The sequence below is a fragment of the Onychostruthus taczanowskii genome, unplaced genomic scaffold, assembly GCF_017590055.1.
Source record: "Onychostruthus taczanowskii isolate IOZ18803 unplaced genomic scaffold, ASM1759005v1 scaffold43, whole genome shotgun sequence".
Taxonomy (NCBI): domain Eukaryota; kingdom Metazoa; phylum Chordata; class Aves; order Passeriformes; family Passeridae; genus Onychostruthus; species Onychostruthus taczanowskii.
The window spans coordinates 5,766,919-5,782,880 of record NW_024501792.1 but is presented as its reverse complement, the minus strand read 5'-3'; the positions used below and the strand labels follow the sequence as shown (position 1 = coordinate 5,782,880).

The 15,962-nt window shown below is 50.8% G+C and overlaps 1 protein-coding gene across 1 annotated transcript in view; it reads left to right on the top strand.

The window, feature by feature from the left end:
- Positions 1–15,962, top strand: part of KIRREL3 (kirre like nephrin family adhesion molecule 3) — a 135,070-nt gene that overhangs the window by 69,224 nt on the left and 49,884 nt on the right. Inside the window, exons 5-6 of the mRNA XM_041413746.1 lie at positions 8,243–8,400; positions 11,995–12,145. Coding sequence (XP_041269680.1) covers positions 8,243–8,400; positions 11,995–12,145 — 309 coding nt within the window. The remainder of the gene's footprint in view (positions 1–8,242; positions 8,401–11,994; positions 12,146–15,962) is intronic.

The window sequence follows — 15,962 nt, the reverse complement described above, 5'->3', positions numbered from 1 at the left end:
AGCCCCCCGGCCCCTCCTGCTTACACACACACACTGAAGTGCCACAAGACAAATAGGACCGAGAGAGAGATGCACTATTTAAACTTTCATCACTATTTTTCTCCCTGGCTCCCCTTGTTTCTTTTGATTTATTTTTTAGTGTGTTTTCCCCAGGCTGTGCTGTTTCCCTGCATCTCTTTCCTTTCCCTCTCCTGGCAGCAGTTCTGGAGCATCAGGAGCTGCCCAGCATTTTTCAGGCTCTCCAGGCTCAGTTTCTGTGGGCAGGAGGGAGGAATGAACCTGGGAAAGATGTGCCAGGACACAGCAGGGACAACAGGGAACCTGTAGACACGACATCCTCCTTTTCCCATCCACCCCTGACCGAGCAAGGACTAGGGGACAGCTCTGTATTGCACGGAGCAAGAATCCCATCCTACTGCCACCCAGCCCAGGGTGGGTGACCCTGCCAGGGCTTGGCATGGGATGGATGCAGGAAGGCACCCACAAAGCACCAGCCATCCATGCCATGCCAATCTCAGCAGGGCCAGGGGCTGGCAGCACACAGAGGGGGCTGGATGCTTGGAAACAATGCCAGAGCTCATCCCAGAGTAGTGTGGCCTCTGTAAATTGGCCGTGGACAGCACAGGCTGGGCTGTTTTCAGCCTGTCATGTAGGGAAGGTGCAGACAGCTCCAGGGATTGTTTAAACAATCACAGAGGCATGGAATGGTTTCGATTGGAAGGGAACTTAAAGCTCATCCAGTTCCACCCCTGCCATGGCAGGGACATCTTCCACTGTCCCAGACTGTTCCAAGCCGTGCCCAGCCTGGCCTTGGGCACTGCCAGGGATCCAGGGGCAGCCACAGCTGCTCTGGGCACCCTGTGCCAGAGCCTGCCCACCCTCACAGGGAACAATTCCTAATTCCCAATATCCCATCCATCCCTGCCCTCTGGCAGTAGAAGCCATTCCCTGTGTCCTGTCCCTCCACCCCTTGTCCCCAGTCCCTCTCCAGCTCTCCTGGAGCCCCTTCAGGCCCTGAGGGGCTCTGAGCTCTCCCTGGAGCCTTCTCCTCTCCAGGTGAGCACCCCCAGCTCTCCCAGCCTGGCTCCAGAGCAGAGGGGCTCCAGCCCTGGAGCATCTCCAAGGTCTCACCCCAGCAGCTCCAGGTCCTCCCTGTGCTGAGGACTCCAGAGCTGGACTCAGCTCTGTGGATGGGGCTCACAAGGGCAGAGCAGAAGGGCAGGATCCCCTCACCCATCCTGCTGCCCACACTGCTGGGGGTGAGCCCAGCATAGGGAGATAAGGATAAGAGTGGAGCCTCCTCCTGCTGAGCAGCTGCAGACAAGATTGGTCTCCAGGTTTCAGATGTAGGATGCCAAGGAAGATCTGCTCAGTCATACTTGAAGGGGGAATATTCCGCTCTGGAGTCAGGAAGGACTCTGAGCCCTGTGCTGACCCCATTTAAACTCTGACCACTTGCTCTGTGTGTTTTGTTTTTCTTTACCTGCCAAAGCAAAAGGATTGAAATCCTAATTGCATCAGGAAGGGGAGAGGTAGAACAGATGAGCACAGTGATGGGGAGGATGCAGTCAGCATCCAGGGCTAGGTTTCCTGCAGATCTTCGGTCACTGAGCCCCACAGTCCTGCCCCAAGTCCCCACTTGGTGCTGCCCTGAGAAGCCCAGCCCATGGCAATGCTCAGACAGCAAAATCCCTGCCTTTCAAGTGTTGGACAAAACCTAAGAGTCTGTTTATATCCTTCCTAGCTCTGAAGAACTGCTGGAAATCTGAATCCTAAATGTGTAAAGGCCTGATAAATGGAAAGCTAAACGCTCCTGGAGCTGTAAGCTGCTCTGCAGTGGTTTAGGCCCTCACAATTTGCAGCCTTCAGGGTTGATAATACAGCGAGACCCTGAGCAGTCTGCTGGAAAACTCTGCCAGAAACACAATCCCTGTAAGGGGATTCTCTTATCCCATGTAGCAAGCTTCATCCTAAAAGCAGTTTTGTGTTCTAGCCCCTTTTCCTCCCCCTGGAAAGCTTTCCTAGACATTTGATGGTACAGAGAACCTTCTTTCTCCCCCAGCACCCAAATTTTCCTGCTTTTTCCTTTGTCTTCTCCTAACCTACTTCTGGTTCTTTCACTGTAACTCATGCCAGTGAAGCCTCCCAGCCTTCATTTTGCCAATTAAACAGCCCAACCTCTGCCGATTTCTCCTGGCAGGGGAGCTGCTCTTTTCCTTTGATCAGCTCCAGGGAGTTCTGCATCCATGAGTGTGGCCAAAACACCCCAGAATCTCAAAAGCATCGTGCAGAGCAACACCACTAAAGCTCCAAAATGCCCCCAAGGCTGGTGGGGAAAGCAGATACTGTCTGGGAAGAGAAGGCAGCTCCCTGCAGCTCTCAAGCAGAGAAGAGGATGGTCTGATCCCAAATGATGCACAGAAATGATACCACAGCCAATTAACTCTTCATTCTGCTGAATATCATTAGCAAGAACTTACTGCCAAAGTCACAGCTCCAAAGCCTTGATACATTGACCACCTTTTGGACCAGGACAGATTAATAGAGACAGAATTTTTGGGGTTGGAGGGCTGTCTGGTCCAACCCTCCTGCCACAGGCAGAGACACCTTCCACTAGATCAGAGGATCACAGTCTTCCAGGGAAGGATTTTCCAGAGGCTGCAGGTTGAATCGTGCATCTTTCACCAGTGCCTTGCCTGCCAGCAAACCTGCACTCCCAAAGCCCCAGCATGGAGCAGAGATGGGATTTGCAAAGGCAAACTCTGTTTGCAGGCTTTGTATTCCAAACCCTCCCCAAGGGCAAGCGGCTCTTGCAGGTCAGGGCAGCGCCAAATCCGGTCAGGCCCAGCAACTGCTCTGTGATGCCTCATAAGCCTGGCTTGTCTACAAGAGCTGAACATGCTTCCCTGACAAGCTGCAAGGCCATGTCAGAATGCACAAACACTTGGCAGAGCAGAGCAAAGCTCCCACATCCCCCCTCGCTGCACGAGGGGCTCAGCTGAGCCAGCTGGATCTCTGGGGCTTCCCTTCCTGCAGGGACACAACACAGCAGCAAAGGGACCTGCGCTCAGCCTGGCTTTTTCATCCCCACAGGGCCTTGTGTTCTCACTGAGTGCTCACTGGGAGGCAGCTGTCCCCACTGGGGAGGCTGGGGATACTCTTGATTCATCACAGAATCACAGAATAGGTTTGGAAGGGACTCTAAAGCCCATCCAGTGCCACCCCCTGCCATGGCAGGGACACTTTCCACTGTCCCAGGCTGCTCCAAGCCCTGCCCAGCCTGGCCTTGGGCACTGCCAGGGATCCAGGGGCAGCCACAGCTGCTCTGGGCCCCCTGTACCAGGGCCTGCCCACCCTCACAGGGAACAATTCCTAATTCCCAATATCCCATCCATCCCTGTCCTCTGGCAGTGGGAGCCATTCCCTGTGTCCTGTCCCTCCACTCCTTGTCCCAAATTCCTCTCCTGCTCTCCTGGAGCCCCTTCAGACCCTGGAAATGGCTCTCAGGTCTCCCCAGAACCTTTTCCTCTCCAGGATAAACAAGTCTAAATTATTTACACTTGTTCTCTCAGCTTTGGGGCCAGGAAGATCCTTCCAGTGGTTCATGGCACATGGTGATCACCAGGAGCTTCCTCTGGTCACTGTTATTTGTTTAACTCCCACATGAGCTGGGCCTAGAGCCCCTGGGGAAGGGGAGCCATGAAGATGAGCAACGCATCAGCAAGGCCTTATCCAAGGGATCTCATTCCACTGGGACTCTTGTGCTGAGTCTAACACCGGCTGAACACTCCTGGCAGATATTTGGCTCAGGGCAGCCCTCAGGGGCTGCTGTGTCTGCCTCTCCAGCCCAGCAGCTGGGTGACCCTTGCCACCAGAAGGTGTTGGGGTTGAATCACTTAACACTGAAGGAGAGCTTGGCCCCAAGAAGAGGAGGTGGCTACACAAACCCAGCAGCAGTAAGGTACTAGGCACAACAACACAGCAAAGCAGCCTTAATTAGGGAAAATATACTGCTGGCTGCAGGGCTTTTTGCTTCCTGCACTTCCAGCACCTGGCTGCTGGAGGATCCTGTTATCTCAGCAGCTATTGCTAATGACTGAGGCTCTGTTTGCTTGCCACATCCTTGTCCAGCTGCTGGGAGCATTTAAAGACATCCAGGTCATTCCTAAAGGCAGCGTTAGCCTGGGGTCTCAGCCCAGCAGAAGAATTCTGTGGGGGTCACTAATTAACCAAGTTGTGCAGGGTAGGACAGTGTGCAGGAAAGCCTCTAACAAGTAATTTTAAAAGCTGATGAATGCACCAAGAGCACCGTCATTTAGTTGTGTTTCTTTGTGATGATGTGCTGTAAGTGCACTTTTCCATAGGGCAGAGAGCCCAGGCTGTCCCCTCTCATCCAGGCAGCCCAGAGCTATGGAGAATAGATTGAAGCCTGTCCAAGACTGGTTTAAAAATATTCAGCAAATCCTGTATTTTGACAGAAAATGAGAGGTTTGGCAGGGAAAAGTTTGTCAGCATTTCTTTGGAAAGTTTTTTCTGCACTGAAGAGAGAGACAAGTGTCCAGCTGAGGTCTTTAGGGCAATGTGAGGAACAGGAGACCTTCTGCTAGGGTGATTCACCTCCACCCCAGAAGGTCTCACTCTCATGTCCATTTGGGGACAATTTATGGGGACATGGAATCATTCAGGTTGGAAAAGCCCTGTAAGCCCATCGAGTCCCCTCAGCACTGCCACCATGTTCACCATTAACCACGTCCCCAAGTGCCACATCCAGGGATGGGGCCTCCAGCACTGCCTTGGGCAGCCTGTTCCCACCTGACCATCCTTTCAGTAAAGGATTTTTCCCTAATATCCCAACTACACCTCTCCTGGTGTGCCTTGAGGTCCTTTCCATCCAGCTTTCTGCTCCTGTGGGCTTGAGCTGTCCTGGGTCCCTTCTCCATCATTTCAATCTTCCTGGGCATGAGCGGGTTAACTTCATTTGCTTTGCTATCAGGAATAACCCCCCCTGCAACCCCAAACAACTCTTCCTATTTATATCCCTGGTTTAATCAGGAAGGCTAGTGCTTCCATAGCTACGTGATTAAAAATTAGGAGACCAGATTCTGTAGTGGTGCCTCATAATAACAACCAATCCTGGGAGCACAGTGGATGAATAATGGATCATGGCTTCTTGCTTTCCCTCCTTTCTTCTTCTCCCCTTTTCATCTTTTCATTCTTCTCCTCCTCCTCCTCCTCTGCCTCCTCTCCAGGCTGGAGTTGGGGTGGGGAAAGAATACCTCCATCCTTCATATTGCAGAAGTTAGAAAGACATCACTGATTCCTCTTCATCAACCCTCCACCCCAAGCAAATTCCCTGTTAGGGAGCCGGGAGACATCAATAATTCACAGCTACCTGGAGGACTGGGTGATGAAAGCCATTTACTTGGGAAGAGATAGCCAGAACCCATCCTCTCCTCATTGCCATAAGCAGCTCCTGAAGGCTGGCTGCTGATCCCATAGGGAGAAACAGGAGCAAAACTAAAAACTGAGGATTTCTGGCACAGGCCAGACAAGTGATTCTATGTTTGTTTGCATTATGTTCTCCCCTGTCCCATAATATCCCCTAATGGACACGCTAGATTGCTTTGCAGGGGAGATGTTGCTGCAGGAATACCAGAGAAAAAAGTCAGGAATGTCAAGCATCCCACCATAAAAATTCCTTCATTAAATTCCAAGATGGTCTTCAGAGAAAGATTTTTGGGTTGTTTTTTTTCCCACTCTACAAGATGAATTTTCAGTATTTTTTACAAGCAGAGGTCAAATTCAATTAATGGATTCAGTGAGGGGAGAAAAAACTACTGAAAAATGCCAGATTTTGTTTTAAACAGCATAAACTCATCCAGTGAAATAAAATAAATAAGTCTTAAAAATTAAAATTCATACTTCCTTTATAGTTAAATAACATCAGAATAGAGCAAAATTGTTCCCATTTTCACATCTCAGTGACAGCCGTTCCAACTAACCCAAACCACAGATTTTCACTTTCTTGTTCCACTCTTTTAGCCTGAGGAAAAAAAAAAAAAAAAAAAAAATCCGTGTAGAAAGCTTTTTCCCCGGTCCTTGGGTTCCACCCACTGAGCTGAAAAATCCCATTACTCCAAGCACTTGGCAGCCGCGTGTGCGCAGCAGGGTGTGCCCGCAGCACATCTGCAAATCCCGGCCTGGGGCAGGCAGTCGCCTCTGGATTGTCAGGGACCATAATCCCTTCCCAGTTCCCACCCCAGCCCGGCACTGGAGATTTTAGATCCTCCTCAGCCAACCACAACGCTGGGGCAGCTCAGGAGCAAAGCCAGGCTTGGGGATTTCAGAGGGGGCTTAGGCCAGCTTTGGTTCTGAGGGGGAGCAGCACTGACTTGGAACAAAACCAGCTCCACTTTGGCAGAAAATCGTTGGATTTCACCCAACTGCACCCCCTCTGGAGATGATGAGAGTTGGAGGGTTCTGCCACCCACTTCTGAGCAGGGTGTGAAGGAGCAATTTCCCATTTCTTGAGAATGCCTTTCACATGTCCTTCACATTCCTGCTGGTCTCCCAGCCCCACACGGGCCCCAGGACAGATGTGCCCCAACACATCTGTCTGTGGCAAGTGCAGCATTTGTTTTCCCAAGGGTGATGGTTGGGAAGAGCTCAGTGCCTTTGGGCAGTGCTTTGGGCTGGAAGGGCTCTCAGGGAGGGAGTTGCCAGCAGCTTTCAGCAACAAGGAGGTTCCCTGCTTTTCCCTGGAATTACGTGAGGCGCCCATGGGATTGGGGATGCTGTTAAAGAGCCAGGGAGAGGAGGGCTGAGCTCGGGTCTCTCACAGAGCAGAAATGAAACTGCATATGTTTTACTTAGTCAGGAACTTTTTATCTCTTGATCTCTTGAAACACCCACCAGTGGTCAGTAAGGCCAAACTTTTCCTGGTTCACCTCTGGAACAGGCTGGAGTCCTCATCCCTGAGGGGATTTAAAAGCCATGTGGATGTGGCACTTGGGGACATGGTTTAGTGGTGGGCTTGGCAGTGATGGGGAAATGGTTGGACTTGATCTTAAATGTCTTTTCCAATGCCCTGATTCCATGAGGAGCTGGACAAAGCTCCATTTCCAGCACAGATCCTGGATGGAGCAGACCCTCAGGGTAGCAGAGATAACAGCTCCTCCCTTCGGATTAAAGAGCAGCCCCCTTCTCCAGCTGGATTTCCCATCTCTTAGCATTCTGGGGTGCCAGGTTCAAGAGCTGGTCCCAAAAGAGAAGACCACACTCAGGTGTCCCTCCTGTGCTTCGCTGTTTCCACCTGTCCCTGTCTCTGGTTTCATTTCCAGCAGAGATGCCCAGGGCTGTGAGATACCAGCAGAGCCTGGAGCTGCAGCCTCCCATGGGCTCTCAGGTGCCTTCAAAGGAACACTGAGGTCTTAAATGTCTCTGTTCCCCCGTCTAGATCTGCATTCCCAGAGGGAGGTGCTGAGAAGCCTCTCTGTGGCAGGAGGTGACCACAACCTGCTTGTGGGAGTGAGAGGGACATCAAAGAGAGCAGGGAGTGTCCCCATTCCTCCGTGGTCCCTCTGGGACAGAGGGCTGCCAAGGAAGCCCTCCTCAAAGGCAGGCAGGCACCTGGAGGTGACACTCCTGATGCCCAGAGGTTATTCCACCCTCAGTCCTGCAGGTCCAAATCCAACTTCCCCTGCCCTTCAACCCCAAAGCAGCCTCACCTCCCTCCCCCTTTGCAGCCAGAGCCAGGGTCACACCCATCCTCTCCAAGCCCTGTACCTGTGTCCAGCAGCAGCCAGTCACAGACCCCAGGGAGGAAGAGAGGAGCAGACACAGGAAACAGGCATATTTCAAGCAGGGATATTGCTTTCAATATTCACCATCCTCCCAGAGTTTGCAGCTCAGGGACATCCAGGGCTTTGAGGATTTAGTAGCCCTCAGTGGATTTATCTGCCACAGACCTGATCCCTCATATTCCTGCAAAGCTTGCAGCCACCTGGCCCAAGGCCCCTCAGAGGCTGCTGCTGCTGGAGGTCAAATCTGGGGCACAGAGCAGCAGAAGGCAGGTGGCTCTCACCTGGGGACAGGAGGTAGCACTGCCATGGCCATCCCAAACCATCTGCAGAGTCCGAGAGGTCACAGGCCAGCCCTGGCAGCTCAGCCCCCACAGATGACTCCAGGAAGGTGGGGTTCATGCTTCTAATGACATTGTCTGCTCTGTGCTGTTTCGTTGCAGTTCCTCCAGATGACCCTGTCATTTTGGGGGGGCCCATCATCAGCCTGAGAGCAGGAGACCCCCTGAACCTGACCTGCCACGCAGATAACGCCAAGCCAGCAGCCTCCATCATCTGGATGAGGAGGGGAGAAGTCATCAATGGAGCCACCTATTCCAAGGTGAGGCAGGATGGGGCTGGGACAAGGCCTGTGCTCATGAAAGGGCTACCAGGCCTGGCACTTCACACAACCCCAAAATATTTGAGGCAGCACCCTCTACAGAGCTCAGACTCTCACCCTGCATCCCTTCCCACTGGGGAGCCTGGGAGGAAACAGTCAGCAGGATGCAAGTGAGAAGCCACATACTGTCACCAAAATGGGCTCTGCTCTGAATTTGGCTTTTTGTACCTTCTCACAGCTTGTCATCACCTGGTGTGGCCACTTCTCCCCTGTTAATCCCACCTGGATGTGGTGTCAATGTTGTGTACAGCAGCACTGACCCAGCCCTGGTTCTGGCTCTGCAGCAGGAGCTCTGAATCAAAGGGGTGGTTGCAGTGAGATCTGTCCCCTCCTCTAACTGCAGTTTTCCAAGAAAAATTGTCATGGTTCTTGGCATTTTTTAATTTAGACAGAAAATCTTTATTGGGTCATGAAGGAAATAACCAAAGAGCAATCAGCAGCACACTGGGAATGGGACCCCAAATGTTCTCCTGTTTATGGGCTCCTGATGGCTGGTGAGTGTGAAAGATTCAGTAACACTTGACAGTTTTAATGAAATTTTCTAAACAGCAAAATTTGAAACCTAAAATGGGTCAGTTTGCAGCCAAAACTTCAAAGTGGGCAGTCAGAGCCATTGCTCAAGCTCCCAAAGATCTTTAATAAACATTTCATCCTCTGCTGCCACTGTGCAGCATCCATCCAGCCTCATTCCAGCAATATCCTGATTTGCTGGGGAGAGCAGAGGAGGCAGAACACCCTCCATGCCTCCTCCCTCTCCTCCTCCTCCTTGCTGGAGCTGAGCTGCTTCCCTGCAGCCAGGGGTGAGCAGGGGGAACGTGCCCCATCTCCCTGCCTGCCGTGAGAGAGGCAGCACTAATTAGAGCCAGGGAGAACTGACCCCTCTCTCGCTCTCCCTCTCTCAAACGGAGTGGAATTAATTAAAATCCAGGCTGTTGATGTGCAGTTGTTCACAGCTTATCCCCCTCGCCCCCAGATTTCCCTTCCAGGGGTGTCAAATTTTGAGCCCTCTCCCTTGCAGACCCACAAGCAGTGGGGAGCAGAGAAGGAGGAATGCCCATCTTTAAAATATTTCTGACAAAACACCCTTCCAAAGCACAGTTTTCCAGGCTGCAGATCCATCTCCTACAGCACAGAGATCTCCATGGCATTTTAAGCAGTTGGCAGGAATGGGCTGGGAGGGGACCCCTGTTCTGCATGGGGGGAGGCATCCTTCCCTCCTCCTGGAGTCCAGAAACCTCTGTTTCTGAAGTTGAACCTCATTTTTTCCTGACTTCCTGAAGGTTTCCATGAGACCCTTCCACATTAAAAAAGAAAGTCAGCCTTTAGAAAACTAGCAGACAATTTTAGACATTTTTTGAGTGGGAAGTTTGGATTTTTGGGGTCTTAGAAACATTTCCCTTTTGAAGCTCCATTTAAAATAGTTCATCAATTTGCCTCTTTCTGCTTTTTCAAGAGAACTGAGACCCAACCCAGCTTTCCTTTGATCCAGATATTCTAGCCAACCAAAAAAGAAGTCCTGTTTGGGTTACTGACTGCCTGAAACCATTCACACTGAGTGATAATTTCTTTGTTACTCTGAATTTCCAGTCCACTAAATGATCCATGTGCAGCCCCCTGCAATCCCAGCCAGGCAGCACAGAACAGCCACAGCTGATTGAAATCCCCCTGAGCCCTACTGAAGGAGACAGGGAACATTACAAGATCCTGCAGGATTTGGAGGTTAACCTCAAATAGGGAAAATTCTGCACAGACTTAGGGTTCACCTCAACCCCAGCACCAAAAGTGGGGTCTTGCTCCCCAAGGGAAGAGTACAGAGGGTGACAGTAAAGCAAGGACAGGGCAGCATCCTGCATTTGTGTCCAGAGGTGGGAAGGGAGCTGGGGAAGGGGCTGGAGGACCAGGAGTGTCTGAGGGAGCTGTGGGGGCTCAGCCTGGAGAAGAAGAGGCTCAGGGGAATCTTCTTGCTCTCCACAACTCCCTGAGAGGGGAGGGAGCCAGGGGAGGAGTCAGGCTCAGCTCCCAGGGGAGCAGGGACAGGAGGAGAGGAAATGGACTCAAATTGTGCCAGGGGATGTTTAGATGGGATATTGAGAAAATTTCTTTACTGAAAACGTATTTAGCCATTGGAACGGGCTCTCAGCATGGTGGTGGATTCCCCATCCCTGGAAGTGTTCCAAAAACCTGTGGATGTGGTGGAGAGGGACGTGGTTTAGTGGGTCAGTGCTGTCAGTGCTGGGTAAATGGATGGACTCGATCTCAGAGGGCTTTTCCAACCCTCATGACTCTGGGATTCTGGGCTAATAGTGGTGACAATTTCTCAGCACAATCCCTTGTCTCATGTGCTTGAGAGGCACAAACCTGTGTGCATGAAGGCTGTGCCATGATGACCCAGGGAAAGCATTAGTCTTGGAATCAAAGAATCATTTAGGTCAGAAAAGCCCTCCAAAATCAAGTCCAGCCACTCCCCCAGCACTGCCAAGGCCACCTCTAAACCACATCCCCAAGTGCCACATGCACACATCCTGCTGACATCTGTGTATCTCCCAGTAAAGTCCTGTCTTACACTGTGAGGAACAAACTTGAAGGATACAGACTTAGAAGGAAAAACTGCCTGGCAGGGTCCAAAATCCACTGTGGATAAACCAGAGAGAGGTCAGAGGTTGGAGAATGATTAAAAGACTGAAAACCACACAACATCTTGAGAGCTCCGAGGGCTCAGCTTATCAAAGTCAGGGTTACAGGGTGACGTGACCTCCTGTAAGAACATGCAGGAGGATTAGGGGATGGTAAGGAAGCACTCCCAGGCTCCTGTGCTCCCAAAAGAGGCACAGCAGGGCACCACACTGAAGTCAGATAAATCCAGGGAAGAAGCACGGTGCCAAGGCTGAGCAGGCAGAGCTGGTAACCACCTGTCTTGGTTTGAACAGCCAGGTGTCTGCTAAGGAAGGCAGGAGCCTCCCCTGAAATGGAAAATGCAAACCCCTCCCTCCACATTGTTATAATTTTGAAATGAAGGGGCTCTTAGGCAAAGATATGGGAATAGGAATAACAGTTCTTTATTAGGGAAGAAAATAAAAATAAAATAAAAATGCAGTAATACAAAACAACCCTGCCAGAGCCAGAACTCATGTGGAGGGTGAAATACTACAGATATTATAATTTATGCCATCACAATCCGAAGCCATCTCCTAATTAGAATACACGATAAGTTTTTCTTGGCCTATCAAATTTGCCACACCATGCCTTAAAGCCAGTCATCTAAAATTACCCCTTGTGGGTCCTACTACAATGCATCTTTCATAGCTCTATTTCTCCAAAGTATCCAGCCTTATTTGTAAGGCAACCTTTAAAACTTGTTTCTAGTTCCATTTCTCTCTCAACAATGTCTGTCCTGTTCCATGGCATTTCTAAGTCAGCATGGCTTATCTCAAGGTTTACATACAGATGCACACTGTGTGAGCCTTCTGTCAGGCTTTGAGAGTTTTCTACAAATTCATTTCCAGCACTTTCCTCATCCCTGTTTCCCCCTGGCAGACACTCCTCCGTGATGGCAAGAGGGAGAGCATCATGAGCACCCTGTTCATCGCCCCGTCCGACATCGAGAACGGGGAGAGCATCGTGTGCCGTGCCACCAACAAAGCCATTCCCAGCGGGAAGGAGACCTCTGTCACCATTGACATCCAGCGTGAGTACACAGCTGCCTGAGCCACCCTGGCTGCTGGGACACCCGGTCCTGTCTGCCCTCTCCAGCCAGGGCTGCCCGCAGCGCTCTGACTCCAGGCAGGAGCAGCATGGGGGGGTTCTCCTTACTGGGATTTACTGATGTATCAAGAGTGAAGTCACAGCCAGGAGATTTCATGACCCCTGAGCTCCCTGAGGAACACCCACACTACAGAGATATCCTGCTTCCTGTATGTCCATGGATCTGAGCAAAGCAGTACCAGCTGCCATGCTCTGGGTGGCCCAGCTGTGCCCTCATCCAGGCCCTCGGGGGTCTTTGGAGCAGGGAGGGATCCCAGAGGGTTTGAGTGAGCAAGCAACATCTCTGGTCATGGCCAGTAGCAGAGATAATTCCCGTTAGGATTTCTGGTGCAGAATTGTGTGTTTCCAGACTTACGGGCAGTTCAGTGATATGTTTTTTGTGAGACACCTGATCAGGACAGTGCCCCTCCCATGACACAAAGCCAGAGCCAGTCACCACCTCAGGGGACAGGGCTGTACCATTCACCCTTTACTGTAAATCCACAGAGCAAAATCTGCCTTCTTCCAAAATTCACTTTTCACAGGCCTCTTCCCTCCTCCTCTGCAGCAGCCATTGCTCTTGGGTTCCTCCTAACCCCTTCCAGCCACGCTCCATTCACACACCCAGTTCCTGCAGCTGTATTTACCCACGACTTGCAAAAGCAGGATGTTCAATATTAGCATGCCAGCTGCTTTCCAGAGACCAATTAAAACTGGCAAACTCAACTGAACAAACTCAAGCACAGCAGAAAATTCACCATTTAAGACTTCCAGCTTTTGCTGCCGGAAGATTACCAGGCTCTTGGGTTGCTGGCTGCATGTCCTGACAGAACTGGGCAGATAAAATGAGATAATAGCTTGGGTTATTTCACAGCCAGCAAACAGCTACAATAGCTGGAGACACACTCACACAAACAACGTGGAGCGGAGACATCATTACACCAGGGCAGTACAGTGTGGGCTGGAGACGTGAGCTGAATCCCCGAGCCACATGGAATCTGCTTGGGAAAGAGAAAAACCCAATAAAGAACACCAATTTCCACTCTGAGCTATTAAAATTCTCCATGCTGTGAATATAATAACAGTAATATTCTACCCAGCTATTAAAAGTATGTTGTTCTTAATGGTAGCTAATGAGGATATCAATTTTCCGAAGCTGGATGGGTGATGGGATAGAAAAATAGTAAGATGGATTAACCAAGCTGAGGTGGGATGGATTTTGACCTGGATGCAAAAGCCTGCTCTAACAGCATCCAGTAATAGAATCGTGGAATCGTTAATGTTGGAAAAGACCTCTAAGATCATCAAGTGCAACTTTTAACCTTGCTTTAGCTCATGAGGTCTCACTCCCAGCCTTGTAGACAACCAGCTGCTTTCACTTTGCAAAGAGCTAAAGGTGCTTTTCCTAAGCAAAAAATATCTGGACCACTTATTTTTCCCTAAGGAATTATTCTGGGAAGTCCTGCTTGTGGGTCTTCTTCCAATATCTAGCAGAGAAGCAGCACTCAGGGAGAGAAAGAAGTGGTTTCTGGAGGAATAATGAAAAGCAGGCAGCAGCTCCCCTGGCTGGGGAGCTCTTCCCAGCCTGGCATGAGCTGCAGCATCCCCCTGGACCCTGCACTCTCCACCTCCAGCAGTGCAGGTTGAACTCACACCATAGCAAACATCACCCAGCTGCGTGGTTTGAGAGGTGGCCTTGCAAAAAAATCCCAGGGAACCAAAAATAACCCTTCCCAGGAAGAAGAGCCTGGTAAATCACTCCTAGTGCTTTCTTTCATTTTCTTCTGCAACTCAAAAGAACATCAGCAATGCTTACAGGCAGCAGAGAAACACCAGGATGGAGGTGATCCCTAGGAAGGGTGTGTACATGGTGGGAGAGATTATCCTCTTTCAGTTGATGGAAAATTGAAATTGGGGTCCCATCACTCTCATGCCTGACCATGAGAGCAGCAATGAAAGAGCTGAGTCATAAAACCCTCCCCTCCCAAATATATATAAAAAAGGGGGGTTGGCAGAAAGAGCCTGAAAAAACCCCAGTGCAGGCTCTGTAATGGAAACACTAAGCGGCTCCAGCTGGAACATCTGTTCAATGTGATTTCCGTTCCACCAGCCACATCAAAGTCAGCCTCCTGTGAGTTATGCGTCGAACATCACAAGTGGGATTAAAATCATGTTTAATAGTTTGATATGCCATAAACTATTTATACTGCAGGAGCCCAGTGGCTCCGTGGAAATGCACACCCAGTGTGCCGGGATGGGGAGGAGCAGGGTTATTGCTTATCCAAAGCCATTGCTCCAAGCCTCTGCACACACATGTGCAGTTGCTCATTTTTACACCTTTTTTTGTCACAGCAAGAAGGGATTTGGCCGCATCTGTATGTTTTTGCAGGAGGTGGGAGGAGGAGAAGGAAAGTGGAGGGTGATGAGGGGCACATCGCTGTGCTGGAGGGTCTCCTGCTGTGTTTATCCTTGGAGTTTTGCAGTGTTTGATTCCCTTTTGTGCTTCCCACTGGGGAGTGGAAAGCCCAGGGTTGAAGTGGCACCTTAGCCCCAGTGAAGAGGTTGGGAACAGCTTGTCCACAGGGGAGAGGAGCACGGAGAGGGATCTGCACCTGGCAGGGCAAGTGCCAGCACAGCACCTGCCGCCCCCAGAGCTCAGCCTGCGGCCATTCCTGAGGTGCTGAGGGGGAGCAGTGGGAGCTGAGGGGTTTGCCGAGGTGCCTCCCAGGCTGCAGGGCTGCGAGGAGTGATGCTCACCCCGGTGCCCATCCCAGTGCCAGTCCTGGTGCGACACAGCACCCGCATGAGCACTCACACCCTCTGCTCCTGCCGCCTGTGGGCTGGCTCTATCTCATTCCATCATTCAAATTCATTACAAGAAGCCAGGCAGGAATTATAATTGTAACTGAGTGGAATTACATCCTGATGAGTTACAATTTGTGTCTTTTTTCCCTTTAAAATGCCCCGAAACACAGTGGCACACGCAACCCACGCTATCCGCAGCACCCACAATACTCGAAAGCCCAATCCCCTTTCTGAAAGGCGAGATCAAAGACTTTAATTCATTTCCTTTGCTTTTTTTTTTTTTTTTTTGTCTTTTTAATTTATTTTTTTTTATTATTTTGAGTGCAGGAGGGAGACGGGCTCATTTTAATACAAAGAGGTTCCTCTCTGTAAATCGTAGGCACAGCTCCTAACCCATCAAACAATGGGGAAGCTACTAAAGAGAAGTGTGATTCATACTTAACAAAGGAAGGTGATTAGCTGTTGTTGTCTAACAATAGGGAAGTGTCAGGATGCCTGGGAATGAATTAGGAGCCCGCTATACATCTCTGGGCTGCTGTGTCAGGGAAGCTCATTTATATTCCCAACTGCGCCCATCTTTATTGTCATTTGAATTGCACATTTTAAAATGAAATTAGGGTAAATTGAAAATACCTATAATTTCCTCGTCATAATTTCCCATCAGGAAGGCAGGTGGTTTTGCTCACAACAAAGCCAGGCTCCGGCTGGGTAAATACCACAGGGTGGAGAAGAAGGAGGCTCTGGAGCGCTGCCGGGACTCCGCCTTTCCTTCTCCCCTCCCGCCCGGCCAAGGTCACTGCCGAGGCCACCTCCGACCCTCCGCTGCTGTCCCCGAGCTGCCCTGGCACCTCGCAGGGCTGGAATAACCCGGCCGTGCTGTGGAGGCAGTTCCCACACCGGTGTGCCCAGCTGGAGCCCGCAGCCTCCAGCAAAGCACTGAGCCGGTCACTGACCTG